Source organism: Bubalus kerabau, chromosome 23, assembly GCF_029407905.1.
Source record: "Bubalus kerabau isolate K-KA32 ecotype Philippines breed swamp buffalo chromosome 23, PCC_UOA_SB_1v2, whole genome shotgun sequence".
Taxonomy (NCBI): Eukaryota; Metazoa; Chordata; class Mammalia; order Artiodactyla; family Bovidae; genus Bubalus; species Bubalus kerabau.
Window position 1 is genome coordinate 27,451,538 of NC_073646.1, and position 18,522 is coordinate 27,470,059.

The 18,522-nt window shown below is 49.1% G+C and overlaps 1 protein-coding gene across 2 annotated transcripts; it reads right to left on the reverse strand.

Annotated features, from left to right (window-relative positions):
• Positions 1–927: 927 nt before the first annotated feature.
• QPRT (quinolinate phosphoribosyltransferase) lies at positions 928–15,614 on the reverse strand. Of its 2 annotated transcripts, XM_055561817.1 has the most exons (4): positions 15,561–15,614; positions 2,316–2,851; positions 1,477–1,608; positions 928–1,403 (listed from the first exon to the last, which is right to left on the reverse strand). In XM_055561817.1, exons 1-4 carry the CDS (start codon positions 15,571–15,573, stop codon positions 1,185–1,187), a joined length of 900 nt encoding a protein of 299 aa, XP_055417792.1. In that variant the 5' UTR covers positions 15,574–15,614; the 3' UTR covers positions 928–1,184. The 2 variants fall into 2 exon arrangements, with proteins under 2 accessions (XP_055417792.1, XP_055417791.1); XM_055561816.1 differs by having other exon boundaries at positions 928–1,608.
• Positions 15,615–18,522: the final 2,908 nt, after the last annotated feature.

The window sequence follows — 18,522 nt, forward strand, 5'->3', positions numbered from 1 at the left end:
TTGGGGGGCTGTATTTAGACCCTCTGCTTAGACCTCTGAGTCCTGACCTAGCACAAAATGAAGTTTGATGTCTGAACCCGGGCCCCCACCCATCCCTTCCTTACTCCCTAACTGACCTTGGCTCTGGTCCTCTCAGAGGCTCAGCAGCTGCATACCTCTCCCAACTAATTATATCCTAAAAGGCCTTCAGCACCCAATGGGGGTTTCATCTGGAGAAGGATGGGTGGTGGAGTCTGTTGGGGACCCCAAAAGTGAGGAATGAACAGGTTCTCACCTCCAACCAAAGAGATGCTAATAGTAGCCAGAGGTGAAACATGAAATACTTAGTCAGCAGTACAACATGGGCATCAACCAAGTGTAATATGCCAGCTGGACATCAGACTGGGTCCACATATCCTCAAATATAAGACACCATTGACTGTAAAACACACATCATGTTGCGTTGCGTGCTCTGTCATGTCCGGCTCTGTGACCCCATGAAATGTAGCTCACCAAGCTCCTCTGTCCATGAGATTTTCCAGGCAAGAATACTGGAGTGGGTTGCCATTTCCTCCTCCAGGGGATCTTCCCAACCCAGCGATCAAACCCATGTCTCTTGCATCTCCTGCATCAGCAGGCAGATTCTTTTACGACTTCACCACCTGGGAAGCCCCAAAACACACACACTTAGTCAAAAAGAAAACTGTCAAACCAGCCCTTTCTTAGTACTTACAATTTCTATTTTATGCTTGTTGGAAGTGTTGTTTTGGACTAATTTCCACATAGATCGTAATCACGTTGTACCTACAAGCCACATGCACAGACCACAAGGGCTGAGTGACAACTCATGTCTGTCTGACAGGGCCCATTAGACGCTGTTAGTTAAAGGGGACTTCCGTGTGTGGAAGAAAAAAAAGTGCATCTTAGAACACATGAATGATGGCAATTTCTAATATTTACTGAGCATTTACCCTGTACTAATTATCACCCCCAAGAAGTCCGTGAGGTTGATTAGACCCATTTTACAGATTAGGAAACTGAAGTGAGCAGAGAAGTCAGTCCTTCGCGGTCCCCCAGGCAGCGCGTGGCAGAGCCGGCCTCAGCACAGTCTAACACCAAAGTGTCCTGTTGGCCACTGGACTTAAAGAAACCTCGAGGGTCCCATGAAACCACCTTATCCCACTGCCTGGGTAGCCTCCTCGGCTTTAGGACCGGCGGGCGTGGGGCACTGGAGTGGCCCCTTCAGCAAACAGCTTGAGGGAGAAATCGAGGGCCGGGGCCGCCTGCGTCAGCATCCCCAAGGAGATGACATCGATGTGGGGCCCACAGAACTGCGGGAGGTTGTCCAGCCTGACGCCCCCGCTGGCCTCCACACTCACACTGGGGAACTGGGCCTTCAGCGTGGCAGCCGTGGGGTGCAGCTCCTGCGGGACACGAACGGGGGAGAGGTGAGAGCCCCCAACCCAGCCCCTCCCCAGAAAGCCGCCCCAGCCTCACCTCAGGCCTGAAGTTGTCCAGCAAGACGAGGTCCGCTCCTGCCTCGGCCGCCTCCACAGCCTCCTGCAGGCTGCTGCACTCCACCTCCACCTTCAGGGCGAAGTTGGCCGCCCGCCGGGCCGCCCGCACCGCCTGGCAGGCCGGAGGGGTGACAGTGAGACCGGGTGGCACCTGGCCCCCCAGGGCAAGTGAGCTGGGACTGTCACACGAAAGATAGACGAGCTTGGGGTTCACGGCAACCCACTCCCGTATTCTTGCCTTGAGAATCCCACGGACAGAGGAGCCTGGTGGGCTACAGTCCGTGGGGTGGCAAAGAGTCGAACATGACTGAGTGACTAACACTTGGGGTTCATGAGGAAACGGGGCATGGAAATGGCTCCTTGCACATTAGCACACACACATTAGGTGAAACCACATGAAATTACCATTTTTGTGAGGCAAAAAGGGCCAGATTCAGCACACTTTGGCATTTGGACCTGAGTTCAATTGACTCAGAATATTAAGACTCAAAGAGGTCTTCAAGCACAGTTTCACATAAAGGAAACAGGTCCCGGGAATTCGAGTGAACTGCCCAAGGTTGTAGAGTCATCAACACTGGCTTCCCAATAGTTCGTCCTTTGCCCATGAGCCTCATACCAACCAGCTGAAGAAGGCTGGAGAAGAAGCAAGTCCAACCCCTCACTTCACAGATGGAACCTCTGAGGGGTCGAGGAGTCTCACATCCCCGCCCACCCCCAGGCCATCACTGTTTCACCAAGGAGTGGCTGGGGGTAAGGACTGTGATGGGGGCTGGGGTTGGAGCAGGGCCAGGGTAGGGGCTCAGCTGGACAGATAGACACCTTTTTCACACCACCGGCTGCCATGACATGGTTGTCCTTCACCATCACCAGCCCGCCAAGGTCGTAGCGGTGGGCGGCAGCCCCACCCACTAGGAGCCCGTATTTCTCCACCAGCCGGAAGCCTGGTGTAGTCTTCCTCGTGCCTGCCACATGCCCGGCCCAGCCAGTCCCCCTGGCAGTCTCTACCGCAGCAGCAGCCATGCTGGCAACTCCGCTACAGCGGGCCAGCGTGTTAAGGGCCACCCGCTCCCCCAGCAGCAGGCAGTGGGCAGGGCCCCGGACCTCGGCCACCTTGGCCACAGGCACCAGCTTTGATCCCTCAGGGAGGAACCAGGAGACCTGGCAGTTGACTTGGGCAAAGATGGCATCAAAGAAGGGCCTCCCTGCCAGCACCCCTGGGGACTTTGCCCACAGCACCGCCTGCAAGGGGGCTGTCCCCGAGACCAAGGCCACGTAGTTGAGGCCTGGGCAGTCCTCTCGGAGCCAGCTGTCTGCCAGGGCGGCCAGAGTGGCAGGAGGCAGCAGATGCGCCAGGCCTGGGAGGGAAAGAGAGAGAACGGCGTTACATGTTGGCTGCCTTTCTGATAGTCGGGTGATGGTCAAAATATTTAACAGCTGGCTGGATTGGGCACTAGCCAGTCAGGGTGAAGATCTGGGGGTCCTGGGAGAGAGGCTGAGGCATTGGGTAGGCCTTGTAAGCTGAACAAGGTTGCCAGATTGACTGAATGACACCTAGTTAAATTTATGTATGTATTTATTTTTGGCTGCACGGGGTCTTCATTACCGTGTGCAATCTTTCTCTATGCAACAAGGGGCTACTCTAGAGTTACAGTGTGCAGGCACCACTGTAGTGGTTTCTCTTGTTGCAGATCATGGACTCCAGGGTGCTAGGGCTCATGTGAGATCTTCCAGGACCAGGGATCGAACCTGTGTCCCCTGCATTGGCAGGCAGATTCTTAACCACTGAACCGCCAGGAAGTCCCCTAGTTAAATTTAAATTTCTGACAAACATCAAAGTTTTTTTAGTATAAATAAATTATAGGCAATATTTAGAACATGCTTACTCTTAAAAATTATCTGTCAGTTATCTGAGATTCAACTGAGTGCCCTGTATTGTATCTGGTAAACCCAGTGCTGGATCAACAGCTATTGTCAACTATAAGAGACTTGCAGCCACCTAAAATGTCATTCTGTGGCTTTTCCATCTGCCTGGCATAGAAGGATGGGTTATTTACTAGCTGAAGCTCCCAGGAGAACATGAGCTGTATGTCTTTCCGATCCCTGTCTTCTCCATAGCACCAAGAATTTTAAAGCTGGAAGTTCAGCTTTTTATAGACGTGGAGACTGAGGACCAGAAAGGAAAGGCAAGCCAACTGAGGTCACAAAACAAGCTGACAGCAGAGTGAGGCCAGCCGGGCCTCAGGGTCACGGGCATCTGTGCTTCACCTTTGCCTTCCAAAATGTGCCTTGTCTCTAGAGATGGAATTGTGTAAGGAGGAAAGAACACGGGGAGATTGTGTTTGAGCCTTTGCTTTTCGAGACAGAGCTTCAGGAGTGTGGGCGAGCCCTTTAAGCGTTAAGGACAAAGTGCTCTCTGAGGTCCTTACTGCCGGGCCCCTGTGTCTGTTGAAATGAGCGGGGTGACCACAGAATGGTGCAACACCGCCATCTGTTAGTCAAGAGAAGAACTACAGCCTCGTGGAGGGCGCCGTAGATGGACTTCGCTTGAAGCGGGCAGAGGTGACAAGTCGATAGCCTGTAAAGGGGGTTGTTTAGTTTCATTTCCCCTACTTTCACTCCAAGTTGAAGATTTTGTTTTTTGGCCACGCCACATGTGGGGATCTTAGTCCGCCCACCCCCACCCCCTGCCCCAGGGATTGAACCCATACCCCCTGCATTGGGAGCATGGAATCTTAACCACTGGACCACCAGCAAGTCCTGCTCCAAGTTGAAGTTAAGGCCAGATGGTCTGGCTTGCTCTACTCTCAGAAGGTGCATGCCTGCTCAGTCGCTCAGTTGTGTCTGACTCTTTGTGACCCCAAGGACTGTAGCCTGCCAGATTCCTCTGTCCATGGAATTTTCCAGGCAAGAATACTGGAGTGGGTTGCCATCTCCTGCCTTGGCAGGTGGATTCTTTACCACCCAGACATCTGGGAAGCCCAAGGCCCTTTTTTTCAGCCTTTCTTTCCCAAAACCAAGCACCTGCCCCTCCCAACCCCAGCCACAGATCGTGCTTGCGCCTGACCCTCCTTCCCCACGTTCTTCTCTGCAACGACCCAAGTGGCTTCCCATTCGCTCCTCAGAACCAGCTGTAGCCTGGCCAGGTGCTGGGAACAAAGTCAATGAAAAAGACATAGTCCTGCCTCCACCATTCACGATCCAGCCAGGCAAAAGGCCAGTGAACAAAGAGCAGAGGTGGATGCAAAGGCCCACACTCCATTCAGACCCAGGTGCCGTGATGTTTACTTTTTAAAGTAAATTTGAATTTTTGGACTGGTGAGTATCAGATAAACAAACTGTGATGCATGTATACAATGGAATTCGACTTGGCAATGAAAAAAGAGATGAACTACTGATACACCCAACAGGCACACGTCTCAAATGCATTATTCTAAGTAAAGAAGCCAGATTCAAAAAAGGACATGCTGGGACTTCCCTGGTGGCCCAGTGGTTCAGAATTTGCCTTCCAATGCAGGGGACCCTGAATGCTGTGATGAAAACCCAGCACAGCCAAAAAAAGAAAAGTGACATGTTATTTGAGTCCATCTATGTAACCATGTTCTTGAAAAAGCAAAATGACGCAACAGAGAACAGAACAGGGGTTGCCTGAGGGTGGGGGAGGGGCTGCCCACAAAGGGCGCAGCGCCCAGTTTGGGGATGTGATTGAACTAGCCTAGATGTTGTTTGTGATAGTGGCCACAGTACTGATGCATTTGTCATGACTCATAGAAGCTGACACAGGAAAGGGTGAATTTTACTCTGTGGTTATACCTCGTTAAACCTGACTTTAAAAATCAAACCGTAAAAACGGAAATTTAAGTGGATCGCTCTCCTGCTTAAAGCCTCACTTTCATTGTATTCGTGCCAGCTCTCTTGACTTCTTTCCATTTTTCATTTATTCTTTGGACAAATCCTTGCTGAGCACTTGCTCCGTGCCAGGTACTAACTGCTGGGTAGCAGAATGGGCAGCTCTTTCTCTTAGCTTTCAGGCCTTCGCCTATACTATTCTGAGGTTGTTACTGCCTCCTGAAGTCCCTTTCCTCACCCTCGCCCCAGACTCCCTCTTCACTTCTCAGTCCTCTTCAGATCTTCTCTTAGACATTACTTCCTTGGCCGGGGGCTCTCATAGACCGCCTAAGCCAGGTCACGTGCTCACCCAGCTCCTTGTTCATCCATCAATGTCATCTTCTGCTGGTGTTTTCTCCCTGGGGCCAAGAGGTCCACTGACTTTTCTGCTATAGCCCAAGTGCCTGGCACGCTGACCCAAACGAGTGTGCGGCTTGTATATTGACAATTTCATATTATTTTTAAAAATTATTTATTTATTTTTGGCTGCACTGGGTTTTTGTTGCTGCAAAGGCTTTTCTCTAGTTGTGCCTCAGAGGCTTCTCATTGCAGCGGCTTCTCTTGGTGTGGAGTATGAGCTCCAGGACGGTGGGCTTCAATAGTTGTTGGCCCGAGGACTTAATTGCCCCCAAGGAATGTGGAATCTTCCCTGACCAGAGATCAAACTCGTCAAGTCTCCTGCATTGGCAGGCAGATTCTTAACCACTGGACCGTCAGGTAAGTCCAGTTTCACATTATTTTTATCTTTTGGTCATGCGAAAGGCATGTGGGATCTTAATTCCCCCACCGGGGATCAAACTTACACCCCATTGGCAGTGCCTAGTCTTAACCACTGGACCACCAGGGAAGTCCCCTTATATTGTTTAGTTTGAAACTAAGTGTTTAATGATATTTATCTGAGCAGAGAGGTGGCACAGTGGAAGGAATCAGAGCCCAGACTCCAGGACCACTCAGTATGGGTTCCAATACTGCTTCTATTACATTTAACTAAGTGATCCTGGGCAGGTGGCTCTACCTTTCAGGGGACCTTCTGTGTCCCAACTGTAATGGGAATAACACTGAAAACCCCATAGACTTGTTATAAAAATTCAGGGAGTTTATATTTCTAACACCCTCAAGAACACAAAGGAAATTCAACCCTAAATATTCACTGGAAGCACTGATGCTAAAGCTTCAATACTTTGGCCACAGGATGTGAAGAGCTGATTCACTGGAAAAGACTCTGACGCTGGGAAAGATTGAAGGTGGGAGAAGGGGGCGACAGAGGATGAGACTGTTGGATGGCATCACAGACTCAATGGACATGAATTTGAGCAAGCTCTGGGAGATGCTGAAGGACGGGGAAGCCTGGCGTGCTGTAGTCCATGGGGTTGCAGAGTCAGACATGACTGAGTGACTGAACAACAGCAGGGACACTAGCACACAGTAGGTGTGTTAGCTGAAGGGATGAATGAAGCATTTACCGAGAGTGAAAAGGAAGAAATGACTAAACGTCCCGAGGAAGTGGGGCACTTCAGTGGTCATGAAGCTCATGACATGACATGAAGGTCATTTAAGCTCATCACTTAAAGGATGAGTCATGTTTGCCAGGCAGGGGCGAGGGGGTGGGGAGGAGGGAGGGCAAGACACTTCGTACTAAAAGAGCAAGTCCTCAAGGTTCAGAAGCAAGAAGATAAAGGAGGTGACGGAGGGCTGTGGAGGATTCATGGGAGAAATGTCTCGAGCTTGAGGCCAGAGTGAAAAAGGGGCTAAACCAATTAACGGAGAACTTTGGACAAATCCTGGGAGCCATCATAGAATTTTAAAGGAGGGAATGGTATGATTATGACTGAGTTCTAGAAAGGTCACTTCAGCCATTAACTGGAGACGGGTTGGGAGGCAAAAGGAGGCTGGGGCAACTGGCCAGACAGAAAGTGAGGAAGCTCTGAACTGGGCAGAAACCAATGGAAGAGCCGGGGTGGGGTTGGGGCAAATGGAAGATTGTTTCTGAGGCAGAAGCCACATGGTCATGGGAAGTGAGGTGTGGGGGATGGAAGTTGAGAAAGGAGGGCCTGGGCTGCACATCAGAATCCCCTGGGAGCTTTCTAGACTCTGCTGCTCAGGTCCATCCCAGATCAATTGAATCAAAATCTTTCCAGGGCGGTTCCCATGAACCCAAGTTTTGGAAATGCTCCCTGTGGGATTCAGATGCACAGAAAGGTTAAGAACCAGTGCTCACACAAAACCACCTGTTGTATACCTTGGTTTATATAAAACATCCAGAAAAGGTGAATGGAGAGAGACAAGACATCAGATGAGTGATTGTCTGGGGCTGAAAATTAAACAACATGGGATCTTACTGGGGTGATGGAAATGGTCTGGTGATGATGGCATAACTTGGTAAATTTACCAAAAAGCTTTGAATTGTTGTCTGCTTACATAAAAACAAGAACCAATACTCTGCCAAAAGGCAGGAATCATTTTGCAACCCTAGTAACCCAGTGGATCCAGGGATTGGATCAAAAGCCAACATCAAGAGGAAAGTCAACCAGATACTGGGCACTCCAGAAAGAACACCCCCCAACCTGTGGAATATTCTTGCCAAAACAGCTGAACCAGAGTCAGATCACACTTCTAATGCAACCACCAATTCACAAGAAAACCAGAAGACAGAACAATGTTTTAAACCATACCACTGGGATACAGCCAGCCAAATTCAGACCATAGGAAACTCTCCAGAAGATAGCCCAATTCAGTTGTGTCTGTCTCTTTGGAGCCCTATGGGGCTATAGCTCCCCAGGCTCCTGTGTCCATGGGATTCTCTAGGCAAGAATACTGGAGTGGGTTACCATACCCTCCCCCAGAGGATTTTCCCAACCCCAGGATCCAACCTGAGTCTCTTACAGTCTCCTGCATTGGCCAGAGTGTTCTTTACCACTAGCGCCACCCATACATTGCAAGGAAAACCAAAGATTAAAAGAATCTAAACCACATACTGCTGCTGCTGCTGCTAAGTCGCCTCAGTTGTGTCCAACTCTGTGCAACCCCATAGAGGGCAGCCCACTACGCTCCTCTGTCCCTGGGATTCTCCAGGCAAGAATACTGGAGTGGGTTGCCATTTCCTTCTCCAATGCATGAAAGTGAAAAGTGAAAGTGAAGTCACTCAGTTGTGTCTGACTCTTAGCGACCCCATGGACCGGAGCCTACCAGGCTCCTCCATCCATGGGATTTTCCAGGCAAGAGTACTGGAGTGGGGTGCCATTGCCTTCTCCAAACCACATACTAACCAGTCACAATGGATCTTATTTGGATCCTACTTCAAACAAACAAATTGAAATCAAATTAGAACATTTACAAAACAGTTGAAAATCTGAAACTGACTGGGTATTTGGTAACATTAAGGAAATATTTTTTTGAAGTGGGTTATGGTTGTGATCCAAAAATGTATATTTTAAAAACAATTAAAAAATAACAAAATACTGAGATATTTATGTATGGAAATATTTGAGAGCTGGGTTTCCTTTAAGATAGTCTTGGAAGTTAGAAATTAAAGGGTATGGGGACTTCCCTGGCAGTCCAGTGGTTAAGACTCCATCCTTTCCCTGCAAGGGGAACAGGTTCAATCCCTGGTCAAGGAACTAAGAGCCTCCATGTGGAGTGGCATCACCAAAAGAAAAGGGTGGGGGAGTATGGATGGGACTGGATTGGCCAAAAGTTGGTGGTTGTTGAAGCTGGATGATGGGTATGTGAGAATTCATCATACTTTTCTATCTACCTTGTGTACATTTGAAATTTCTCTATAATGAAAAAGTAAAACAAATAGATAAAAATGGAAAGGAAAGAGAGGACCTTCGTTTAGGATAAGGTCAAGGAAATTTTTTGGGACGATGAATAGAGCAGTGATTCTCAACCTTGGCTACACAATGGAATTATCCAGAGAGCTGTGCCAAATGTATATAATGTTTTGGCCCCACCCTCAGAGATTCTAATGTAACTGGTCTGGAATGTGGTAGCTTAATTCTAATTCATAACAGAATTGAGAGTTTCTGAACCACAGGACGAGAACCTGTGTGACTATTATACCTTGGTGAGTACCACATGCCTGGCACTTGCTATATATATGTGTGGGGTGCTGTGCTTAGTCACTATCTTTGCAACCCCATGGACTGTAGCCTGCCAGGTTCCTCTGTCCGTGGGGACTCTCCAGGCAAGAATACTGGAGTGGGTTGCTATGCCACCTCCCAACCCAGGGATCGAACCCAGGTCTCCTGCATTGCAGGTGGATTCTTTATAGACCCTGAGCCACCAGGGAAGCCCAAGAATACTGGAGTGGGTAGCCTATCGTTTCTCCAGGGGAACTTCCTGACCCAGGAATCAAACTGAGGTCTCCTGCATTGCAGGCAGATTCTTTAACCAGCTGAGCTACCTGGGAAGCCTACATATATATATACACAAATATATACATATACATACATATATATACACAAAGTCAAATTCTACCTACTGCCATTCTTCATGATAGAGGTCACTAAGACAGAGAATCTAGGTTCAGAAATGCAAAGGGAAGTTACCTAAAGAACAGAGCTAGAAAATGGGGCTTCCCTGGTGGCCCACTGGTTAGGACTCTGTGCTTTCACTGCAAAGGGCCTGGTTTCAATCCCTGGTTGGGGAACTAAGATCCCGTAGGCCATGCCTTCCAGCAAAACAAAACAAAAAAATTAGAAGAAAAGAAAAGAAAATGACCAGCGTGGACCCTGGTCTTCCCTGTCCAAAGAAGGTAGTTTTAGCTTTAGAACCACACTGCCTCCTCCAGCAGGGCTTCCTGTCTGGCTCTCTTAGGCAAGATCAGCCATTGTAAATGCAGAATGTTCCTGAAAAACAAATAAATACATCTGGATTTCATTAAGCCCCAACTCTCTTGTGCATTTCGAACAACAGAAATTCCTGTGGGGAGCTTTGAAAATAAGGCTCTCCTAATTAGCTGCTGAAGCTGAAAGGAACTGCACAGGAGAAGCAGGCTGTTTTTGCAGCTGCCTGAGCAGAAGTTGCAGCACTGAGGAAACAGCTGTAAGCCCTGTCTGTCCCCTTTTTATCCTCACTGTTGTTCTATGTAAATAGTCTCTCAAGACACCTGGACTTCAGAGATTATAGTGTGACCCTGTGAGGTATCACCTTGATCTCTCAAGGTAATACTTTCTTCATTGGTTATTCCAGAATTTTTTTTTAATATTGGCATCTCTGGGACTCCCCTGATAGTACAGTGTTAAGACTCTGTGCTTCTACTGCAGGGGGAGAGGATTCAAAGAAACTGGCATCTCTGTTTTTGAGGGAATCTGAAGCATCTGGGTGGGGATGGGGGGGTAGGGGGTGGGGCTTCCCAGGTGGCACTAGATGTAAAGAATCCGCCTGCCTCTTGCTGGACGCAAGAGATGAGGGTTCAATCCCTAAGTCAGAAAGATCTCCTGGAGGAGGAAATGGCAACCCACTTGGTATTCTTGCCTGGGAAATCTCATGGAAAGAGAAGCCTGGCAGGCTACAATCCATGGGGTCACAAAGAATCAGACATGACTGAACCGACTGAGCATGCACACACACAAAGCATCTGGGGAAATTTCCTGCATTTCTCTCTTTACAAATAATGTAAAAAGATGCAGATAAACTGAAGACTCTGGCAGAATATTTGAAGATTCCTCCTCCCTCCTCCCACCACTGGCACTTTTACTATTCTCGTCTGGATTCTGGATTGTTGACTGATTTTTTTTTAAACTTTCCTCACTCTTATTTGGCTGCATCAGGTCTTAATTGCTCTGGGTCTTAATTATGGCAGCACTTGCCACCTTCTGTTCTAGTACACAAACCTCTCTATGGGTGCACAGGCTCTGGAATGCTTGGCTCAGTAGTTGTGGCGAACGGGCTTAGCTGCTCCAACGGATGTGAAATCTTAGTTTCCCGACCAGGGATCAAACCAGCATTCCATGCATTCCAAGGTGGATTCTTAACCTCTGGACCTCCAGAGAATCCCTATTAACTGATTTTTCTATGTTGCCCTAACTGGCCAGTGGCTTGGTACAAAGAGGGAATGGGCTAGAATCAGAGCTCCCATCCCTGCATCTTTCTTCCACTCATGTAATAAGTACTTGATCATGCTTTTGATGAACTGGCACAAAGGCAGGTTCTACAAATGCACGTAAGACAAATACCACAAGTTTTTGTTCTTAATTTGATATGTGACCGGGTGTAACCATGTGTAACCATGTGGCTTGTACTTGGAACAACAGTGACTTATATGAGGCTGAAAAAATGTTGCAGCTAAAAGCAAGTGATGATGGTTTTCCCCAACTGACTGGAAAAAAAATTTAAATAGATGTCAGTTTTAAAGGTTTTGCATTTATAGGTTTTTCTTAAAACTCTGATGCCTGCTACCACTTGTCTATATTAGAATCTGAAGTGACATCGTGTATAATAAGAATAACAGCTAACACGTATGGTCCTTCCCTAGCCCTTTCCCAAGCATTTTCTACATATTAATACATTTAATCCTCCCAACAACACTCGTAAGGTAGGTACTATTATTATCCCCCTTTTACAGATAAGGAAACTGAGGCACTGAATAAGAAAGTAATTTGCCCAAAGTTCACACAGCTCTGAAGTGTGTGAAGGCAGGATAAGTCTAGGCAGGCTGACCCAGAGTCCCCTCACTTATCCCACCTTATCACATAATTCACTAAATTATTTTTAAGTTATTATATATTTATTATATCACTATTCACAGAATTCTATAAGCCAATCCAGGGATCCAGCGTTCTGTCCCTGGTGCAGTAAGAATAGCCTGCGTAGGGGGCAGGGGCGGGGTTGGTCGGAAATGCCTGATTTGAATCCTGGCTCCATCACCTACAGGCTGGGTGACCTTAGGCAATTTCCCAACCTCTCTGAGAGTCAGTTTCATGAAAAAAGTACAGGATTACAATGAGGAGGAAATGGGCGGCTCACGTTAAGGGCCTGAGCCAATGCCCACCCAGCTGGTGTCGTTGAACCCAGATGTCTGACTCGGGCAGCTTTGTTCTCCCATCTATTTATTTGGCAAACACCAGATGGAGACAGAGGCTGATTAGCACCTCGGCTTCCAGAAGTTTTCTTTTCCCCTTCTCTCCCTAGAGAGGCTAAATGATCTCCAAAGAGAGCCAGAGGGGATTGCCCGTCACACAAGTGGTAAAACGATCTACAGGGCTTCAGACAAGGAGAGGAGACCTGTTGTTAAGGAGAGAAGGCTGGCTCTGAGAATAGGCTGGGGCTAGATGGGCAGAGGAAGGCCTGAGGCTTATGGAGCCGAAGGTGCACATGGTGAGAGAGAGAGCTGAGTGGGAGGAAGGGGCCAGACTGAGCAGGCCCTGAATAACAGGAAACAGTTAGGGTCTCACTTGACAGGCAATGGCAAATCCATCAAACTGTTGATCTGAAGTCACATGATGAAAAATGCAATTTTAAGTTTCCGTGTGCAAGTTGTACCTAGGATTTTTTTTTTTTCTTTAAGATTTTTAAAAAATATTTATTTATTTACTTAAATAAATGCTGTGCCAGGTCTTAGTTGCAGCCCCCCCTCCACCCCACCCCACCCCACCCCCTCCGGGATCTTTGATCTTCACTGTGACAAGTGAGATCTTTTTAGTTTTGGCATGTGGGATATTTAGCTGTGGCGTGTGGGATCTAGTTCCCTGACCAGGGATCAAACCTAGGCCCCCTACATTGGGAGCCTAGAGTCTTAGCCACTGGACCACCTGGGAAGTCTCACGCCTAGGGTTCTTGAAAGATGTAATGTGCTTAGTCTCTCAGTTGTGTCCGACTTTTTGCAACTGCATGGACTGTAACCCGCCAGATTCCTCTGTCCATGGAATTCTCCAGGCAAGAATACTGGAGAGGGTTGTCACGCCCTCCTCCAGAGATCTTCCCAACCCAGGGATTGAACCCAGGTCTCCCACATTGCAGGCAGATTCTTTACTGTCTGAGCCACCTGGGAAGCCCTGAAAGATGTAAGTTGCAAGGCTATTGCAACAGCCTAGGCAAGGAAGCAGCAAACCAAGATAAAGGGTAAAGGGAGAGCATCTGTTTACAGGGACTGCCTCCTGCACTCCACACCCCCAGACCTGGGAATCTCCCCCTGCTCACACTTTGGCCACCAGCTTGCCATCTGCTTCTTCTTCTTCTTTTAAAATTTGGCTGTGCTGGGTCTTAGTCACTGCAGTGTATAGGATCTTTAGTTGCAGTATGCAGGATCTTGTTCCCTGACCAGGGACCGAACCAAGGTCCCCTGCATTGGGAGCACAGTCTTGGCCCCTGGACCACCAGGGAAGTCCCAGCCTGCCATCTGCTTTTGGCCCAATTCTGTCCTCGCCCCTCCTCTCCTCTGCGTCCCCAGCCTCTGCCTCACCCCACTGATCTGACTACTCCCTCCGGCTTAACTTCTGGTAAGTGATCCCAGCACCAACCCTTCTGGCTTGGTTAAACATCAGTGCCATCACATGCGCGAAGGCCACCACTCAGAGGAAGGCTCCCCCAGAGGGAGGCGGGACCGCAAAGACGTGGAGGTAAATCCATAGGACGCAGCAACTGTCTGGATATTGGGGTTCAAGGGAGAGGGAGCTGTCAAAGGTGACCCTGAGGTTTCCGGTCTGAGTGGGAAGCTGGTGAGACATAAACAGAAATGGAGCTGGTGGCTGGCACCAGAGGAGTTTGAGTTGACAATCCAAGCACATATCCCAAGGATGGAACTGGAACCTGGGGTGGTCTCGGAGCTGGAGAGACGATTGTGAGGACCCAACACCGTCACCAGCGTAACTGCACTGAGTGATCTCAGTACCAGGCGCCTGACGTGTATTATCTCATGTAATCCTCGCCACAACCTGAGGTAGGCACTGTTTACACTTGACCCAATGAGGAAACTGAGGCACAGCGAGGCTAAGCATCTTGTTCAAGGTCACACAACTAGCTGGTGGCAGGGATGGGACCTGAACCCCAGCTCTAACTCTGAGATCATTTCTTTAAAAAAAAAAAAAATTTATTTGCTTAATTTTGGTTGCGCTGGGTCTTTGTTGCTGCACACCAGCTTTCTATAGTTGCAGTGAGCGGGGGGCTACTCTTGGTTGCAGCTCACAGGCTTCTCACTGCGGCGGCTTCTCTTGTCGGGAGCACAGGCTCTAGGCCCACGGGCTTCAGTAGCTGCAGCACGAAGGCTCAGTAGCTACGGGCACACAGAGTTTAGGAGCCCGCGGCACGTGGGATCTTCCCGGATCAGGGATCGATGCCCTGTTCCCTGCATTGGCAGGCGGATTCCTATCCACTGTACCATCAGGGAAGTCCTCTGAGATAATTTCTAAACTGAGAACTGGTCTTGAACCCCCAAGAGCTGGTTCCATGGCCAAGCCAGAGGGCCCAGGGGAGGGAGGCCAGAGCTGGGGAAGGAGAAGGCTGGGGAGAGGACTGTGAAGCTGCAGGGAGCCCTCCATGTTCCTGTCAGTCCCTGCCCCCATCCCCAACCTCAGGAGCAGGAAACTATTAATAGTATTATCATTTTGCAGATACAAGGAAATGGGGCCCTGAGACCTCAAGTGACTGGCTCAAGGTCACACAGCCTATTCCTAGTGGAGCTTGGATTCGAACAGGAGGCTTTTGGACTCCAAAGCCTAGCCTGTACCATCCTGCATCCAGCCTCCTCTGGGCATCATCCTCACATGCGTTGGAATCCCAGGACTCACAGGACTCAGGCCCCCTCCCCCGCCCTAACGGTGCATGGGATAGGACTTTGCCTCACTCCTCCAGAGTTGTTAGTGAGAGGCAAAGTCCGGAGCTGCTCCAGCCTCCCACTACCCTGCACCTTCAGCACCCACAAAGATGTGGCCACTTCCAGGCCATCCCTGAATTTCCCAGAGCTCAAGCCCCTTTCTTCCCCAGAGCTCAACTTGGGACCCGTGGTGGAGAGAGAAACTAGAGTGAGAAGAGGCCTTTGGAGGGCAGAAAAGAGTGCTTGGGGTCAGAGAGGCTGGAGGGAGACAGGGGTAGGTAAGAGAGTAGCTGGGGACCAGCGGAGACTCGATCTTGGAGGAGGAAGGCTGAGGACGGAGGCGAGATGGGATGCGGGGATGGGCAGAAGAGGGGCAGAGGGTGGTGCAGGGGCACAGCGGAGAGAGGTCTGGGAGGCTTCTTTACCTTCAGGGTCCATGAGAGCTTGGAGCTGGCGGACTGGTGTGTCCACTGCTGGATCCAATGTTTGGAGAGGCCGGAAGCTGGGGGTGGGGCTGCCAGAGGGAGGTGGGTGGGGCCAGTCTGACCAGCCCCGTCACCCCACCAGAGCCCTGCCCCAGTCTGGGGCTCCCTCCTGCCTCCAGGACACTCAGACACAATAGCTCAGAAGTCCTCTCCTCTTGCCAGTCACCAGCCTCCCCAGCTCTGCCCCAGGGCCTGTGGTCCCTCTGAGGGCTGGACAGCGTTTTTTTAAAAAAAATAATAATAATAATTTTATTTATTTATTTTTGGCTGTGCTGGGTCTTCGTTGCGGTGAGCGGGGTCTAGTCTCTAGTTTCACTGCATGGGCTTAATGCGGTGGCTTCTCTGGTTGCGGAGCTCGGGCTCTAGGGCACATGGGCTCAGTTGTTGTGGTACACAGGCTTAGTTGCTCCTCCCCGTGTGGGATCTTCCCAGATCCAGGATCAAACCTGTGTCTCCTGCATTGGCAGGTGGGTTCTTTATTAATACCATTGAGCCACCCGGGAAGCCCCTGGAGAGCCTTTCTGATGGTGCACTGGAGAGATCCTACGTCCACTCTTTTTGATCTCAGATAGCTCTTGACCTTTTTTTGTTCCTCCATTTCCTTAGCTGTAAAATGGGGTAATACCATCCTCATGGTTTCAGCTGAGACTCAAGTGAAAAACTTCACGGGTGACACAGAGTAGAAACTCAGCATATAGCCACTTCCCTTCCCTTCCTTCTTCCCAAAGTACTTTCAGGCCCCCGAACAGATTAGAGCCGGGCTTCTGAACAATAAAACCAGGAAACTGCCAATTATGGTACTGGGACTTCAGGCAAGTTCCTATTCCAGAAGTGCTGGAGATTCCATTTCTTCATCGGAACCACCTGCTAAGGTTGCTGGGACCATTGACTGATTGCTAGACCCTGGCCTCTTCCCAGACTTCTCCGATTTCTGCCTCTGCAGCACTTGACCCCAGCATGACCTGGACTCACGTGAGGCAAGCAAGGGTCCTGCAGCACAAAACGGAAAGAGCTCAAGCTCGAGCTCCATTGTTGCACTTCCGTCCTTGCTTGCCTTTCTCTAGTCCAGGCTAGCTCCTGACAGCTCTTCTTTGAACCATTTCTCCCTTTTTTTTCCCTAGACTTCATTTTCTCTTGGTTTCTCTCCTCCAGGCTCTCTTCTGTTTCCTGCAAATCCTTCTTCCTCAAATTGTGGTGTCCCCTCAGTGTGGTGAGGACTGTTCCTCTTTCCCTCCTGGCGAGCATACATGCTAAGTCGCTTCAGTCGTGTCCAACTTTGCGACCCTAATGGACTGTAGCCCGCCAGACTCCTCTGTCCATGGGATTCTCCAGGCAAGAATACTGCAGTGGGTTGCCGTGCCCTCTTCTAGGGGAATCTTCCTGACCCAGGGATTGAACTTGTGTCTCTTCCTGCATTGGCAGGCAGATTCTTTACTACTCCCACCACCTGGGAAACCCCTTCCCTCCTGAGTACACAGCTAAACTACATTTCCCAGCCCCCCGGGAAAAGAGACCACCATGTGACTGAATTCTGTCTGGTGGAATATGAGCAAAAGTGATACAGGCTACTTCCAGTCTTCCCATTATCCTCCCTAGGAATGGCAGAGCCATAAGATAGAAGGAACCTGGGTCCCTGAGTGACCTCGTGGAAGGTTGCCCTCCAAATACCAACACTAAATTGTTGCATAAGCAAGAAAAAGCTTCTTTTGAGTTCTACCCCTGAGATTTGGCAGTTGCTTATTAATAGCAGTTAGCTTGCCCTAACACAAGAAGATTCTCTCCACAGCTCTCTCCTTTTCTCATTCTACACAATGAATGATACAGTTTATGCATTTATCCATCAGTGCCATTATTTAAATTGCTATGCAAACTCAGATGACTCTTTATTCTCCAGTTCTGATCCCTCCAAAGTTTCGGGTCTCTACTTCTAACATCCCTCCTGACAGTTCTAAAAACAAACTCATGGAGAGTTCCCTGGTCACTAGTGGTTAGGATTCAGCATTTTCACTGTGGTGGCCTGGGGTTCAATTCCCCTGGTTGGGGAACTGATGTCCTGCAAGCTGTGCAGAGCAGCCAAAATATAAATAAATACATAAGTACATAAATACTCATGTTTTCTCCCCAAACTGCTCATCTCTCTGCATTTTCACATAATTATGTCAGCATCTTCGTCTCCCAAGACAGAAACCTTGGCGTTTAACCTCATTCTTCCTCCTGACTATCATCTCAATAGTCAATTAGTTCTACAAATCTTATTCTCGGGATAAATATATTTCAAGCCTGACCTCTTCTTTTGCCTTAGACCAAACTCCCACCCTATCTAACTTGAACTAGGCTGATGCTCCCATCTCCGGTCGCACTGCCTTCAGGCCATGCTTCTGGATGCGTTTCAGTCAAAAAACCGATCTGGCTCCTCCTCACAGCGGGGACACCCCTACCCTTTCTCTCTGGGTGTGCCTCTGCCTTGCTTCTGTGTTAACTAAACAAACTGTCTCTCCACGTGCTCTCCCACTTCTTGTTGTGCTATGTCTCTAATAATTAACTTTGTACCTGCGAAAAACAAAGTCAGAAGACATCCGATCCTGCCATGGCTTACGTGAAAAACATTGTTTGCTCATTCTTTCATTCATTTGCTCCTCCATTCAGTAAACACATATTAGGTAAGCATGCCAGGCTCCAGAATCTGGAGTCATAAAGATGACAGGAACAGGGGACACCTTCGCATGATGTCAGCCCAGTTGTTCTTACTGTCCCATGAGGCACTGTTGGAGTGGAGGAGAAACCCTCTGCTGGGCATGGAGGCAGCTAGGGCGGCTTCGCAAAGGCAGTGACATTTGAGCAACATCTTGATGGTTAAGAGGAAGTTGGAGGGAAGTCAAGAAGTGTGTGGGGTGGGCAAGAC

Excerpts from the sequence above, each read along its gene's own strand:
- QPRT (XM_055561816.1), bottom strand. Across the intron at positions 1,609-2,315 it reads CAGCCGGTGGTGTGAAAAAG|GCGGTGCGGGCGGCCCGGCG; the intron begins GTGTCTATCTGT and ends CCGGCCTGCCAG.